The sequence below is a fragment of the Silene latifolia genome, chromosome 5, assembly GCF_048544455.1.
Source record: "Silene latifolia isolate original U9 population chromosome 5, ASM4854445v1, whole genome shotgun sequence".
Lineage (NCBI taxonomy): Eukaryota > Viridiplantae > Streptophyta > Magnoliopsida > Caryophyllales > Caryophyllaceae > Silene > Silene latifolia.
This window is the reverse complement of record NC_133530.1, coordinates 83,451,439-83,465,660: the sequence shown is the minus strand read 5'-3', so window position 1 is coordinate 83,465,660 and position 14,222 is coordinate 83,451,439. Positions and strand designations below refer to the sequence as shown.

Below are 14,222 nucleotides of genomic sequence, written 5' to 3'. Positions count from 1 at the left end.
AAGGGATGAATGATGATTGGAAATATTGGGAAAGACAATGGCACGCGCTCTCACAAAAGAGAGAAAAAAGCTCTCTCTAGACCTAAGAGAGAGAAAAAGTTAAGAGCACGGTAATATAAACTAGGGATAAATGATTCAAATCTAAACAACCTAATCAGATATCGAATACATTTTAACTATTTAATCCAAAGAACCATATCGATAGCTTTATTTAGAAACATCGATAAGTTTATCAAAACCTCGCTCTAAAAAATTGCATCTTTATTATACAATTATTATCAAACAAAAGAACTTTTTCATCCAATACCTAAAAATTAGAATAAAACCTCCATTGTCTAGTTCACAAATCACATTCAAAACAATAAATAAATAGTAAAACTGTCTTAAAACGGGTATATCCATTTTGAGATTAAAACGGATTATATAACATTCATTTGCATGGCAAATTTATTAATCTCAGTGCATTTTGTTTTAGTCTTATCTATTCTATTTACTAACTCACTCACCAATTCATGGATTATACAATCAGTTGTATATGTTGTACGGTATAAAATCCGAGCTTTGTGATAAAGTATCTGAGCTTTATGTTAAATAATATGAGCTTTATTAGAAAGTATTGAACTCGTCCATTTACATATTAAAAACATGAACTTTGAACTAGTTCAGAAAAAATACATATAAGCTCGGATTTTTATACCTTGTTGTACAATACTTATGGTACAACTGGATGTATAATCCTATTTGTGCTCACTCAGGGGGTGTTTAGTAAACAGTAGATTGATGAAATTTCAGCATATTCAAGGCTATTAGTATGTTTGACTCAATAATTTAACTAAATTACGGCCCTGTTTGGTAAACGACATATTGGCCAATTTTTAGCATATTCAAGGGTTTTAACATGTTTGACCAATCAATATGCTAATTTTAGGGGGTGTTTGGTAAATGGCGGATTGGGAAATTTTCAGCATATTCAAGGCTTTTGGCATGTTTGACTCACCAATCTACTATTTTGAGTGTTTGGTAAATGACATATTGAAAGAGTAGATTGGAGCTCAATCTACTGTTTTTCAATATGCTGCTCTACCCAGCATATTCACATTAGTAGATTGTGAAATATGAATCCGTCAACAATCTACACATAAATACAACAATCTATTAACCAAAACCTGCTAATTACCAAACACTTCTACTAAATCTACTTATTGAAATATACTAGTCAAACTTGTTAATCAAATCTGTCATTTATAATCTGCTTGACCAATCTGCTTCTGCTAATATCAATCTGCTGATTACCAAACAGGGCATTAGTGTTTGGTAAACAGCATATTGAAAACAAAGATATTTGGGGTCGATATCTTTGTTTTTACAATAGGTCGCTTACCCCAAAGATATTGGTTAGCATATTGTAAAATAAAAAATTTTTCTCCATTTTACAAAGAAAACTAACAATCTACTAATCGTAATCTGCCAATTACCAAACACTCAAATTAATTTTGCTAATTATAATATGCTAGTCAAACCTTTTGATAAAATATGTCATTTATAATCTGCTTTTGCAATCTGCTTATGCTGAAATTAATCCGCTGTTTACCAAACAGGGCCTACGTATTTGGTAAATGACATATTGAAACAGTAGATTGCGCTTCAATCTACTGTTTTCCAATATGTTGCTCCTCCAGCATATTCATTTTAATAAATTCTAAAAAATGAATCTGTCTATAATTACACATGTATACCACATTCTATTTTAAACCCGCTAATTATCAAACATTTCTACTAAATCTGCTAATTGTAATATAATAGTCAAATATGCCAATTAAATATGTCATTTGTAATATGTTTAACCAATCTAGTTCTGTTAATTATAATTTACTGGGTATCAACCCGGACCTTAAAGCTTAAAATGGATGTCGGTCTTGTTTTTGTGATAAATAAAAACAGCACAAATATACTAAACAAAGGAAATTAGGAATTTAGTTATAGAAAGTGACCTAACACTACTAGTTTCTCCACCATCATATTCACCCAATCATCCACGTTTTCCACCATTATTATTATTATTATTCATAATCATACCTTTGGAATCTTTCTATCTTTTTAATCAATCAAATTCTTATTACAATCAGATAAGATTGGTTCCTTGTCTCTTTATCTATAATTCCATCTTTCAATTATATAATTTTATTATCATATTTTTTGTCACTCTTCATCATTCATTCTATCTATATACAGGTATTCAAAGTTCTTAACTTTTTTTATTTAAATTTAATTTTTCTGCATAAAGTTGAGGTCTTTTTGCAGGTTTGAATTATGGGTTTTGGATCTTTAACTTGATTATTGCATATGTTTATCACTTAGCTTAATCTGTTACTTGTTCTTACTTAATTGGGTAATCTTCAGTTTTCATCTGCATAGTTTCTAATTATAGTTTGATGATTTGGGTTTGGAAATTACAGATTGTTTCATGATTTTGTTGATGATTACTACTCTTTTCATCTCAGTCATTTGTTTACCTTTTATATTTACTGTGAGGAGTATTTCAACTTTTAGCATAATTTTGATTGTGTTGTAGAGGTCAATAGGTCGTTTTGTTTGATGTTTATTTTTATTTTCTTTATTTATGCCGAATGAGCCACAAGGGTCAAGGGCATACATTATAGAGGGGGGACTCGTGGACTTATAGTCGAGATACCTCCGTGTCAACCACTAGTCTGAGACATCTTCCTTCGGATTGATGGTTTGAATATGAAACAAATTTGTAGGTTTGATTAACTATCTCTTTGGGTTGTTCACATTTCTTTCACTATGATCAAACTTTTCTTGCTTTCTGAACTCAGGATCCTCTCATAAACTTGTACCTAACCTAGGAAAATATGTTCAATTTATAAATTTTTTTATTATAGAGGTACTAAAGTTAAGCTTTTTTTCCTTTCTAGTACAAGTCTAGACTATGGATTTAGCTTGTTACCTGGGAAGAGTTAATAACTTAGTTCTTGTACTGATATGTATTTGCTTATAAGAAGTAGGCTACTTATTGACGAGGTTTTTGCCTAGTGGTTGAGACATAGGGGAAGAAAATGTTAGGCAGCAGGTTACGATCCCCTCTTGTAATTCTACTGTCGTAGTGTCATGTCTCTCGTTTCACACAAAAGAAGAAACAGTGATCGCCTGATTGGCCACTTGTTGGCGTTTGTTGATTGTGCATATAGATTACTAGTCTAATCATCAAGGTATAATTGTCTAGAGTGCTACTTTGGAAATGTATATGCTCAATTTCGATTGTTTAAATTTTTGATGCAGACGGTTGATATTATATCCATTTTGGAGGCTTGCACATAATTTCTTAACTGTGGGATAATGGGGTCAGAAGGTCCTGCGCCATCAGCAGTTACAGTTCATGTTACTGGTTTTAAGAGATTTCATGGCGTGTCGGAAAATCCAACTGAGACAATCGTACGCAATCTAAAAGATTACGTAGAAGAAAGGGGGTTACCAAAAGGTATGGTTCTAGGCAGCTGCAATATTCTTGAGACAGCTGGACACGGGGCAGTTGCTCCGCTTTACCAGACACTGCAATCTGCCATTAGCAATAAGGGTTCTGGATTGCCAAATTCTGGGAAAGTTATTTGGGTAAGTTGCCTTTTATATTGGATTAATTTCTGTAAGGCTTGTCAAATAATCTTTAATGCATAATATTTCCATGGAGGTCTCTTACTTCTTCTGTCATTTTGTCTATGAGATTCGGTTAAGGGTCGTCAATAATGAATTACTCCGTACTAATTTCTGACAAATGAGAACTGCTTTCATGCAGTAGTGTTATGCCTGTTATTGGTACGCTAAGATCCAAAGCATTTGATGGTTGTGTATGTTGCTCGTTATTCTGTTAGCATTTGATGATTATATGTTTGCAATGTGAGTGTTCCACACTGATAATAGAAAAGAAAATTGATTACTTTTATGAACCAATGAACTACTAATTTACTACCCTTAATACAGATTGTTTTTTGGATGGACCTTCGGGTTTATGAAATGAGTCTCTTCTTGTGGGTGTGACCTAGGGTTAAAGTTCGAATGCTAGAGGTTAATCGTACAATAAATCATTACCGCTGCGTAATAAAGGATTAGCCAAAGCACCCTACGATCAGTAAATAATTTGGATGCATGTTGGTACCGTTTTTTATGATTGATTTGAATCCCCGTTGAAGCATTTATAGCATCATAATCGCCCTTTGATTCCTTTATACCGAAACAATACAAAAAAAAGGTTTTTATAGTAAGTCATCCGTTGTTAAAAATTTTGATTTTTAATGCAGTTGCATTTAGGAGTTAATAGCGGCGCCACACAATTTGCTGTTGAGAACCAAGCTGTGAATGAAGCCACATTCCGTTGTCCTGATGAGATGGGATGGAAACCTCAGGTTACATTCAATTCCTATGATTGTGCTATTTTGTGCTACGGCCTGTTACATACTTTCCTTCCTCTTTAATAACGGCTAGCTGTTAATGGTGAACTTAAGGGGGTGTTTGGATTGAGAGAATTGGAGGGAAAGGGAGGAGTTCCATTTCCTTTGTTTGGTTACAATATATGGAAGGAGGGAAATAGGAGGATTTAATTCCCCTCATTTAGACCAAACTAAAATCTTTCCATCATTGACAATATTTGGAAGGAAAACTTTCTTTTGATTCACATTGCATCAACATCCTCCATCCATTCTACCATCTCCCTCCTTCCTCCCCTTCCATCTCCCTCTCATCATTTTTCTTATCCAAACAACCATAATTCGTTTTCCCTCCCCTCCCCTCCCCTCTTTCCCCCTCCCCTCCCATTCCCTCCTAAAATGGTGTCCAAACACACCCTAAAAGATAGTCTTTTACTTCCACAATTTAAAGAAAATAACTTGAAAATAATTAGTATGGAGTATTACACTTTTACCGAGAAAATATAGAATGGCCAGTCTCAAATGCTCAATTCCCAGTTCTATAATCTTGTCCTTGGGTGTAGTTCTAAAATGGAAATGTATTTACAACTTTGGCTTTTGATATCAAACATCAGTTAGAATAACTTTAGAAAAATTTCAAGAGCTACTTTACCAAACATGTACAATTCAAAACACTATAAAAAGCTACTACTCCCGTTGCAAATTACTGAACCTCATTTAACTTGGTCAACCCTCAACCATTCAACTTTCCCATTAGGGCTTGTTTGGATACCAAAATAGGAGGGAATGGGAGGGGAGGAGGAAGTAGGTAAGAGAAAGGGAGGGAAGGGAAGGGAAGGGGAGGTGGAATGGGGTATTGATGATTGGATACAATTTCCCTCCAAATCTTCCTATTGTGGAGAGATTTTGGTTTGCCTTAGAGGACGGAAAATGGATCCCTCCAAATCCCTCCCTCCTTATTTGCTATCCAAACAAGGGATTTTAAATGCCCTACTCTCCCTGCCTTTCCTTTCCCTCCAAATCCCTCTATCCAAACAAGCCCTTAGTTTCTCGGAATACATGTAGGATTTGTCATGTTAATGTACCATTAGTAATTATTGCATATTGTAGAATACATCGGTCAAATCAACAACATTTGCCCAACAAAGTTAAATGAGGACAAAAGAATAAACTTGCTAATGTAACGGGTACTTTGTTTAACCTTTCAAGTATCTAAATCTACTGTTTTACATGCAGAAAGTCCACATTATTCCCACGGATGGAGAGATCTCTAGAATTAGAGAGGTACTTTGCCTTTCTTATCTTATACGGAGTATAACTGTGTGCGGTAGCACTTGCATGTATTCCATAAATCTGTATGTTGAGGCTAATGTGAGTTCATTACAACGTGAAGAAGTTTTTCTAATGGTCCTTGTTATTATCTACCATAAGCTTTAATCATCTCTCTTTTATTAACAAACTTCCTTGCGAGCATTAGTGCACTACTGTAAACTTGCACTTCTACCCTAATGGATACATGGAAAATGAGCAAGTTGTGGGCATATATTACCGGTACATGGTTTCATTAGACGTCATAATGTCTTGATATTAACTTCCGTAAGTAACGTCGTGCTAATATCTTGGGTTACTAAGGGTTGAAAGAATGAAAGACAATTATGCTACCAAATCCACACTGTAGCGTCTACTTTGGAGCTAATGTGTACCATAACTGTCTTTTAATTTTTCAACTCTTGGTATAGCGTTATACTAATACTATCATGAGACCCTTCATATAATGGGTTGGTTGTTACTTAATTTCAGGTTTTTGTGGGTTATGGGATAAATCGTGATTTTTTTCTTTTTCCCCTGTTGAATGGTCGGTTCCATATTATTATAGCGCTAGTGTTAAGACGGTCTCGCAAGAGACTTGTCCCTTAGTCAAAGCCCCTAGCTGCATTTGCCCCTTCCCCTTTTCCTTCATGTTTGTTTAGTAAAGCTTGTGCATTAATTCGGCTTCGGCAGCATTAATATGACTTGAAATCCTAGTAGTGATAGAAACAGAGAAAGTGCTGAAGGACACGATATAATTATGTTATTTTCACAAATAGGATGTATTGGTTATAAAGTGGACGGTAGTACGTTACACATTGATTTTATATTATTTTACTGTTTTCCTACTTTAACTTATGGTTTTTCACATTTTTTCTTCAGTTTCATTTTGATAACGTACTTGTTATACACTTATTATACAATCTCGGATGACGATTTATGTTAGCGAACCCCAAATAATCCTAGATTGCCTGTGTTCATTCTTTAGTTAGCTGATGAAATCTTGATGCTGTTTTTTTTTTTTTTTTTTTTTTTTTTTTTTTTTTTTTTTATTGTTTATCCGAAATCAGTTTATGCTTTTAACACAAGGGTAAGGCACTATAGGCGAGAGACTTTGAAAAAGTGATATGAAGCGTATCATGTTCTTGTCTTCAATTTTTTAGTAGCTCGTGTATTATCATTGTGTGCAACATTTGGCTTCTTTTCAATATGGCATCTACTAGCAATTCAATCTTTACCATAAATTTGAAACACCGCTCTATTTTTGTACATAGACATCTCTCCCAGTTGATGAAATCACAAGAGCATTGAAAGGAAAAGGCTACGATGTGATGAGATCGAATGATGCAGGCCGCTTTGTGTGCAACTATGTATATTATCATTCACTGTGGTTCGCGGAGCAAAATGGGACGATTTCCCTATTTGTACATGTGCCTCTCTTCTCAACTATAGACGAAAAGACACAAATGCAGTTCATTGGTTCACTCTTAGAGGTACTTGGATCTTTGCCCTAGCATTCTTGAGCATGAAAGGTGAGGGGTCTCGCTCATGTTCTTTCATGTTTGGAGCTTGTTTGTTTATATTTGTTTAGCGAATGTATTATGAGGAGAAAGATGGAATGTATGTCTTCTATATGCTGGAATAAACCGTTTAATGTTTGGAGTTGCGAAATTTGGTACTTTTGCTGTCGAATATGCTTAATCATGTGGTTTCCACGGATCTGAAATCTGTAAACAGTGTTTGTAAGTCGTCAAATCCATAATTTATATATAAATTGGGGTCAATTGGCAGGGCAGCCAATTAATTTGAGCTTAAGAGCGAGTGTTCGACTTGTTCTTCATTTTCTTACATTTGGAAGAATTGGGCACACATATCTCCTCCCGTCATATGTAGGAGCCGTCAAGGCATTTGGGTTACGTTTGATGCTTGCATATAACTGAGTTAACTCCAATATTCATACTATTGGATTTTCGAGTTAACATTTGCAACCATAACTAGAACTAATTAATAAGTCTATTCATTGGTGTAGTAAAAACTTCCATAGTAGGCATGTGGGAGAAGGGGGTCTTGGACTTCGCAATATTGGATGCTTTAACCAAGCCCTTCTTACCAAGTATGCTTGGAAATTCTTAAGCGTTCCGGGAAGCCTTATTAGTAAAGTTACTGGTCCCAAGCTTGGTATTCAAAATGATATTTTATTCCAGAATCGTTAGAAGGCTCCCCAAGCGTCGTCATGGACTCTAAAAAGCCTTGTCTGGGGCTCCAACCTTATCTATAACAATATTGCTTGGACTATTGGATCTTCTTCTCGTCTTAATGCTTGAAAGAGTAAATGGATAGAGGGTTATAGTCTTCATAATCTTTGCGGGGATTTTATTGATGCTCCTATTGATTCCACGCTCCTCGTTGGTGACCTTTATGATAATCATAGAAGATGGGTTCTTGGTTTCGATCCGAGTGAGGGAGTCACAAAGAAAATCCTCGCAATCTATATCCCGTGTCAACCCTCGGATGACTCCTTCTATTGGAAATTTTCTAAACATGGTGTTTACACTGTGAAGTCGGGATACTATGTCGCTGCTATGGCCTTATCTAATGGACCTACCTCGACTGCTGATCGCTCTAGAATGCCTGCAACAATTGTGGCTTTATGTAAATCAAAGCTCTGGAAGTTGCCTATTTCTAACAAACTAAGGGTGTTTTTATGGAAATTTATGGCTAATGCCCTTCCAGTGGATCATAAACTGGGTTACTTATTTCTTAATTGGCCTAGATCCTAACCCCCTCCTTTTCCCCCTTATCGCTACCCTTTGGAGAATTTGGTGTTGTAGGAATGATATGGCCTTCAAGAACCGTCGCCTTTGGCCTATGAGTGCTCTCGATTCTATTCTTGGTGACATTCAGTGTATGAATGAGGTTGTGTGCAATAAGGTTGCTAGTCCCCTTCAAGCGCCTTTGTTGGACTCCTCCTGTTTTTGGATTAGCTAAGAGGATTAGAAACTTCTCCCCCTATTGGATTGTAGGTGGTCCTGGGTGCGGAAATGTTTGCACTGTCAAGTGTGATGCTGCTAGTAGGGCTGGTAGAAGCTCTGGGATAATGGGACCTTAAGGAACAATGTTCACGCTCGTTCGTTTGCCTCTTCTGCCCTGCATGCCGAAGGACATGCAACTATCATGGCCCTCAAATGGGCCTTGGACGAATGGATACCTTCACATTAGACTTGTTACGGATTGTCTTAACTTGGTTATGCAGATTGTTGGAGCGGAGAAGGCGATTGCATTTATTAATTGCATTATCCATGATATTAAGTCTATTGCGTCTCATTTTCATTGTTGCTCTCTTAGTTTCTATCCTAGGGAAGTAAATAGGATAATTCATAATCTTGCTCTGGAAGCTCTTTTGTAAGTTGTGATATTTGTTACTAAAAAAAAAAAGGTTTGAACCTTGAGGAGTAATTGTGTAATCGACACCAAATTAATGTAAGCCAGCATACTTTTCAAGTTTCAAGCATGAAGTACTATTTGACAAAGAATTGAATGTCAAAGTCGTTTTCTTGTGCAAATTAGACACGCTATTTAATCTTCAAACATTGAAAACGTCCAGATTATTCACAAATTTGGTTTATATGCGTATTTAATTACGTATTGCTACGGAGTACAATTTAGGTTAGCCGACGACAGAGACTTTCTTTACTTACATTTAAAATTTTAATGTGATGCTATCCTTCCAGCCAAGTACTCGGTATCCATTAATACATTGCCCGAGATTTAAGCAGGCGATTTAAAATTGTATCAACGGACTACTACGGAGTACTTCATAACTAATGAGCTCATAAAATATCTCGGGTCGTATTGATTTATTGTGAATGTTTTGCTCCTTTAAAAATGAAAAATAGGGCCGAAACAACGAGAAAAGGAAAAATACAACGAAGTATGTCTTCACAATAAACAGATTACTTGTGATTAATCTCGGCCAATAATCTCCGACTCTCTGTGAGGAGTTACAAGCAGTTAGATATAGGGACAAATCAAATTCTCTACAACCTGCTTTTACATGACGACAATGATAAATAGACAATACGACGATTCAAAACGAGACATACTCGTAACTTAATAAGCATCTTCCACAATACGAGCTTGCTTTTTTTACTTCATAGAGTTTACAGTCCGAGGAATGGGCATTGCTTTCTTGCGTGGTCAGGGATCAATCTAACCAAGGTTTCTGCTGGAACCCCCTTCAACTCTGCATAAGAGGCAATAATTATCTCATAATTATCTCATAACCCTCAAGCGTCTTAGATGCGAGACCAACTCGTTAATTATATTATAAAATGAGGAATAACATGTATTTGGGTTGGTTTCACAATAAAGAATACGACTCATATGACTATATGAACCAGTCAAACTATCAGAATCACTTACCATGAGGCTTGAAATTAAACAATGGTGGAAGGAAACGTCCATTTGGCAAGCGGGTGTTTGCGTCTCTTAGCTCATCGAAAAAGGGATGAGTTAAGACATCCAACTGAAATTCGGGGAAAAAAAAATTAGCACTTTCGGATTAACATCGACTGGAACAGTATTGGAGCACTCAGCCAAACTAAATTCCACCCAGTTCATACCAAATTACAAGATACAAAAATGAATATTTTCTACTTCCTATCCTGTAATTTAGTATAGACTGTGTAACGCTAACAGTTTGACAAGACGAAGAAAACCATTAGGTGTGAAGCGAAAGAGACGTGAAAATTCACAACACAGAAAGCAAAAACTAAGAAAGCTGGCTATTATTGAGTATTGACAACTTACAGCAGTACAACGCAAGTTAGGAGAATACTGTAGTAGCCTGGAAACCAGATCAACAGCCTCTGCAGGCATGCGCTTGTGGAAGATCTGGTATATCAGAAATGTAAATATGCCTGAAGTGAATGTGTTAATAATTATTTCAAATTGTTGGTCCAAAAATATTTACCTTGTGCCAGGGATGAGCTTTGATTTGGGGAAACTTGAACTCTGTATAATTAGGATTCATACATTTGATTTCTTCTCTTGTTGGTGTACCTAAAACCTGAAATTTGGCAGGATTTTTATAAGAAAACCTATGAAAAGAGAAGTAGAGACCACCAACTTTCAAATTTAATGTTTCTTAGCCGATATGGCCCCAGCACTCCTCAACATAAACTAAACAAACAAAGAACGTAGCACAACTGACTTGCACGTTGAAGGTTCAAGTTCACAAGATAGTTGTTGCTTTGGCTACGCTACGCTATTAACATGAATGCCTAGCCATAGTAGCCAACATTCAACAGGTTCAACAATTTCGTACAAATTTGACAGAATACAAAAAGTACTGAACTTCAAAACACTCCATCGTATGATTGATAGTGTAAGAAACACCTGCATTAGAAAGATCGAAAGGGATGACTATTACCTTTATTATCTCCACAAGCTGATCAACTCCACTCTCACCAGGAAATAGTGGCTGCAAAAGCCAACGAGGCATTAATATTACAGCTACATACACAGAAAAATTACTTCGCATGAAGCAAATTATGTATCTTTGGAAAAATACAGTACCTGCCCCAGAAGTAGTTCTGCGAGAACACAGCCAGCAGACCAGATGTCAATAGCCGTGGTGTACTCTGTCGCTCCAAATATTAACTCTGGTGCTCTATAGTATCTAGAGCAGATATAAGATATATTTGGCTCGCCTTTTACCTGAACAGCAGGATATCATAAGTTAGTCAAAGCTCAAGGGTGAAAGCTTCAAATCAAGATGCTATGATAACTAAATTTAATGCAGTGGTACAACATACCAATACTTTAGCACTTCCAAAGTCGCAAAGTTTTAACTGGTGGGTATGGGGATTTACCTGAATACATTAGCAGTAAAGTAAGGTTTGGCTTCTAATAGTAACACCAAAAAAAATTTACAAGCAACATAGCCAGCCGTGTAAATTTGACCAAATATAGTATCTTTTGGCGTTTTGCAGACTTACCAGAAGATTCTGAGGCTTTATATCACGGTGACAAACACCAATTGAACGATGGATGTATGACAAAGCTCTAAATATCTGTATTTTGTTCAAAATGAAAATAGTGTACCAGTTATAATCAGAATAATGAAAAAACAGGGAAAATAAAGAGAAATTATAATCCACCGAGTGAGTTGGTTACGCAAGAATAATTGACGCAAACAAATCATGGTAATGAATGTACGTATTTGAAGATTAGTACCTGGTATGTATACAGCTTCACATAAATCAAAGGCATCCTTTGGCTCATCTTATTATAGTGCTTAATTACTCGATGCGCTGTTTCAGGAACATATTCAAGTACCAAGTTGAGGTAGAGCTCATCCTTCTCCGTTGTTGAGAAGAAACAGTGTTTCAAGGAAACAACATTTGGATGATCAAGAAGACGCATGGTCTGCAGTTCACGATTCTTGTACCTTTTGTCCTGAAGAACCTTCTTTATGGCCACGGTTTCCCCAGTTTCTAAGCATTTGGCCTAAAGCAATATTACAGTACACATAAGCTACTAAATAACCAATTGAAGTATTGAACAAAGCTTATCAAGTATCAACAGTGTCTTATCCGTAGTTAAGTCAAGAAAACTCTACCTGGAACACAACTCCAAAAGATCCATGTCCAACAACACGCTCAGCCATGTAGCTAATAGTCTGAAATTATGCCAATGAAGGCTATTAATAACTGTGAAATAAATTTGTGATGCAAAAGTATACCTATTTGCATTTCAACTTCACACTGTACCTGCTTTGGTTGGCCGTTCCTGCCACCAATTGTAGTCACTATTATATGTCCAGTCTCGGTACCATTTCCATCAACTACTGCCGGTTCCATGTCCTAAAAATCATTATACCTTGTCAATAGCTAACAACAAACAGCTAATCATCATAAATCATCAAATGAATAGGATTTGACAAACGCTAAATCGAGCATCATTCACCTTATCGTCTCTAATTCTCATTTCATTCATTTCCTCAGGAAGCCTATCCACACCATGAGCACCGGATTCCCGTAGACCCGATGTAGGTGCTATCCCTACAGAAGCCATTTGCTGATTGTTTTGTTCTACCTCAAATCAGCCAATCATTCATCCAGTGAAACCCTAACAACATTACCCATCAATCCATAATCAGCATAAAACCTTGCATTAATATTTCTAGATGCACAGTTTTGTTTGGCTATCAAATGAGCCACAAGAGCATTACAATACTAGGAGGAAGGGGGATTCGAACCTGAACATAATATCCATAATACAACCGTCTTAACCACTAGACTAATACATCTTCGATAGATGCACAGTGAATACAAACAAGAAACCAAATAATAATATAAAGTCTTAATAATTATGATAAGCTAAAAAAGGAAGTAATTTGTGTTTCCTCAAATTAACATGACTTGAGTAACAAAGATTACTCCTTTTTCATCATTTTAAGCAATAATTTTTCCTCACCCTAATTAAAATAAATTCCAATTATGTTGACCCAACATCTCAAAACAATAAAAGTTTGAAACTTTTACCCATTTACAGCTAAAATTAATCAAATTCACAACACATGCCAAAAGATCCCAGAAAAAAAAAAATTACCCTCTTACAAAAATGAGCTCCTATGTAATAAAATAATTAAAATTAATTAATTTCTAATAAAACCCACTAATCAAGCTAATCAAACAGCTCAATAAACACAAAATATACAAGATTTACGAACAATTACAGCAGATAACCCTGGAAATGATAAATTAAATTGATAAATAACAAAATGTCATTAAAAAATTTGAAAAATTGACAGAAATTACCTAATTTTGTATGAATTGGAGAGCAGAAAGATTAGAAACCCAGATTAATTAAGAAAACTTATGGGATTAGAGTAGATCGAAGAAGAGAGAGAAAGAGGGAAGAAAGATATAATTATTGAGATCTCTGTAAAAGAGAGACATTCAAAGAAAGAAAAAGGGAAGAGTTTATTGTTTGTTTGTTTGTTTATTTTTTCTTTTATTTATTTTGTTTTTATATATTTTTGTTTGTTTTAATATTTTAATGTGTTGGACTGCCTGGTCATTTAATTAGGTTGAACGACAGTCAAAGTTGTTGAAATTTAAAATTGAAATTATGCGTTGGGGGTAAACATTTAGACAATCTTTATTTGACCCAATTGACCATCTATAATTGAGTGGGTGAAAAAAATGAAGCCATATACTCTTTTATTTTAGGAAAATTCTCACTTGTACCCCTTTATTATGGGTTTCACTTGTATCCCTATTTTTTAGGAAAGCACAGTTATATTCTTCAATTTACTAGTTACTAGTTTGATTGCCCGTGCGTTGCAACGGGGTAATTAACTTATTTATAATGCAAAAAAAAAAAAAAAAACGTTATAAGGGTTTAATGTTTACATTCTATGTCTAATGATTTGTTTACATATTATTAAAATATCTCTTTCAAAAAAAT

The 14,222-nt window shown here is 35.4% G+C and overlaps 2 protein-coding genes across 2 annotated transcripts; one reads left to right on the top strand and one right to left on the bottom strand.

Moving 5' to 3' along the window:
• Window positions 1-1,905: 1,905 nt before the first annotated feature.
• Window positions 1,906-7,562, top strand: LOC141657665 (uncharacterized). The gene is made up of 5 exons (XM_074464968.1): window positions 1,906-2,232; window positions 3,301-3,630; window positions 4,314-4,418; window positions 5,676-5,723; window positions 7,022-7,562. The coding sequence occupies exons 2-5, from the start codon at window positions 3,358-3,360 to the stop codon at window positions 7,259-7,261; spliced, it is 666 nt and encodes a 221-aa protein (XP_074321069.1). The 5' UTR covers window positions 1,906-2,232; window positions 3,301-3,357; the 3' UTR covers window positions 7,262-7,562.
• A 2,119-nt stretch (window positions 7,563-9,681) lies between these two features.
• LOC141657664 (glycogen synthase kinase-3 homolog MsK-1) lies at window positions 9,682-13,805 on the bottom strand. The gene is made up of 13 exons (XM_074464967.1): window positions 13,571-13,805; window positions 12,717-12,878; window positions 12,521-12,613; window positions 12,370-12,429; window positions 11,985-12,257; window positions 11,747-11,821; window positions 11,564-11,620; window positions 11,325-11,465; window positions 11,179-11,229; window positions 10,720-10,815; window positions 10,557-10,640; window positions 10,170-10,272; window positions 9,682-9,990 (listed from the first exon to the last, which is right to left on the bottom strand). Exons 2-13 carry the CDS (start codon window positions 12,822-12,824, stop codon window positions 9,908-9,910), a joined length of 1,224 nt encoding a protein of 407 aa, XP_074321068.1. The 5' UTR covers window positions 12,825-12,878; window positions 13,571-13,805; the 3' UTR covers window positions 9,682-9,907.
• Window positions 13,806-14,222: the final 417 nt, after the last annotated feature.

Excerpts from the sequence above, each read along its gene's own strand:
- LOC141657664 (XM_074464967.1), bottom strand. The coding sequence starts at position 12,824 with ATGGCTTCTGTAGGGATAGCACCTACATCGGGTCTACGGGAATCCGGT. Across the intron at positions 12,614-12,716 it reads TGAGAATTAGAGACGATAAG|GACATGGAACCGGCAGTAGT; the intron begins GTGAATGATGCT and ends AATGATTTTTAG. Across the intron at positions 10,816-11,178 it reads AGCTTGTGGAGATAATAAAG|GTTTTAGGTACACCAACAAG; the intron begins GTAATAGTCATC and ends GCCAAATTTCAG.
- LOC141657665 (XM_074464968.1), top strand. The coding sequence starts at position 3,358 with ATGGGGTCAGAAGGTCCTGCGCCATCAGCAGTTACAGTTCATGTTACT. Across the intron at positions 3,631-4,313 it reads ATTCTGGGAAAGTTATTTGG|TTGCATTTAGGAGTTAATAG; the intron begins GTAAGTTGCCTT and ends TTTTTAATGCAG. Across the intron at positions 4,419-5,675 it reads AGATGGGATGGAAACCTCAG|AAAGTCCACATTATTCCCAC; the intron begins GTTACATTCAAT and ends TTTTACATGCAG.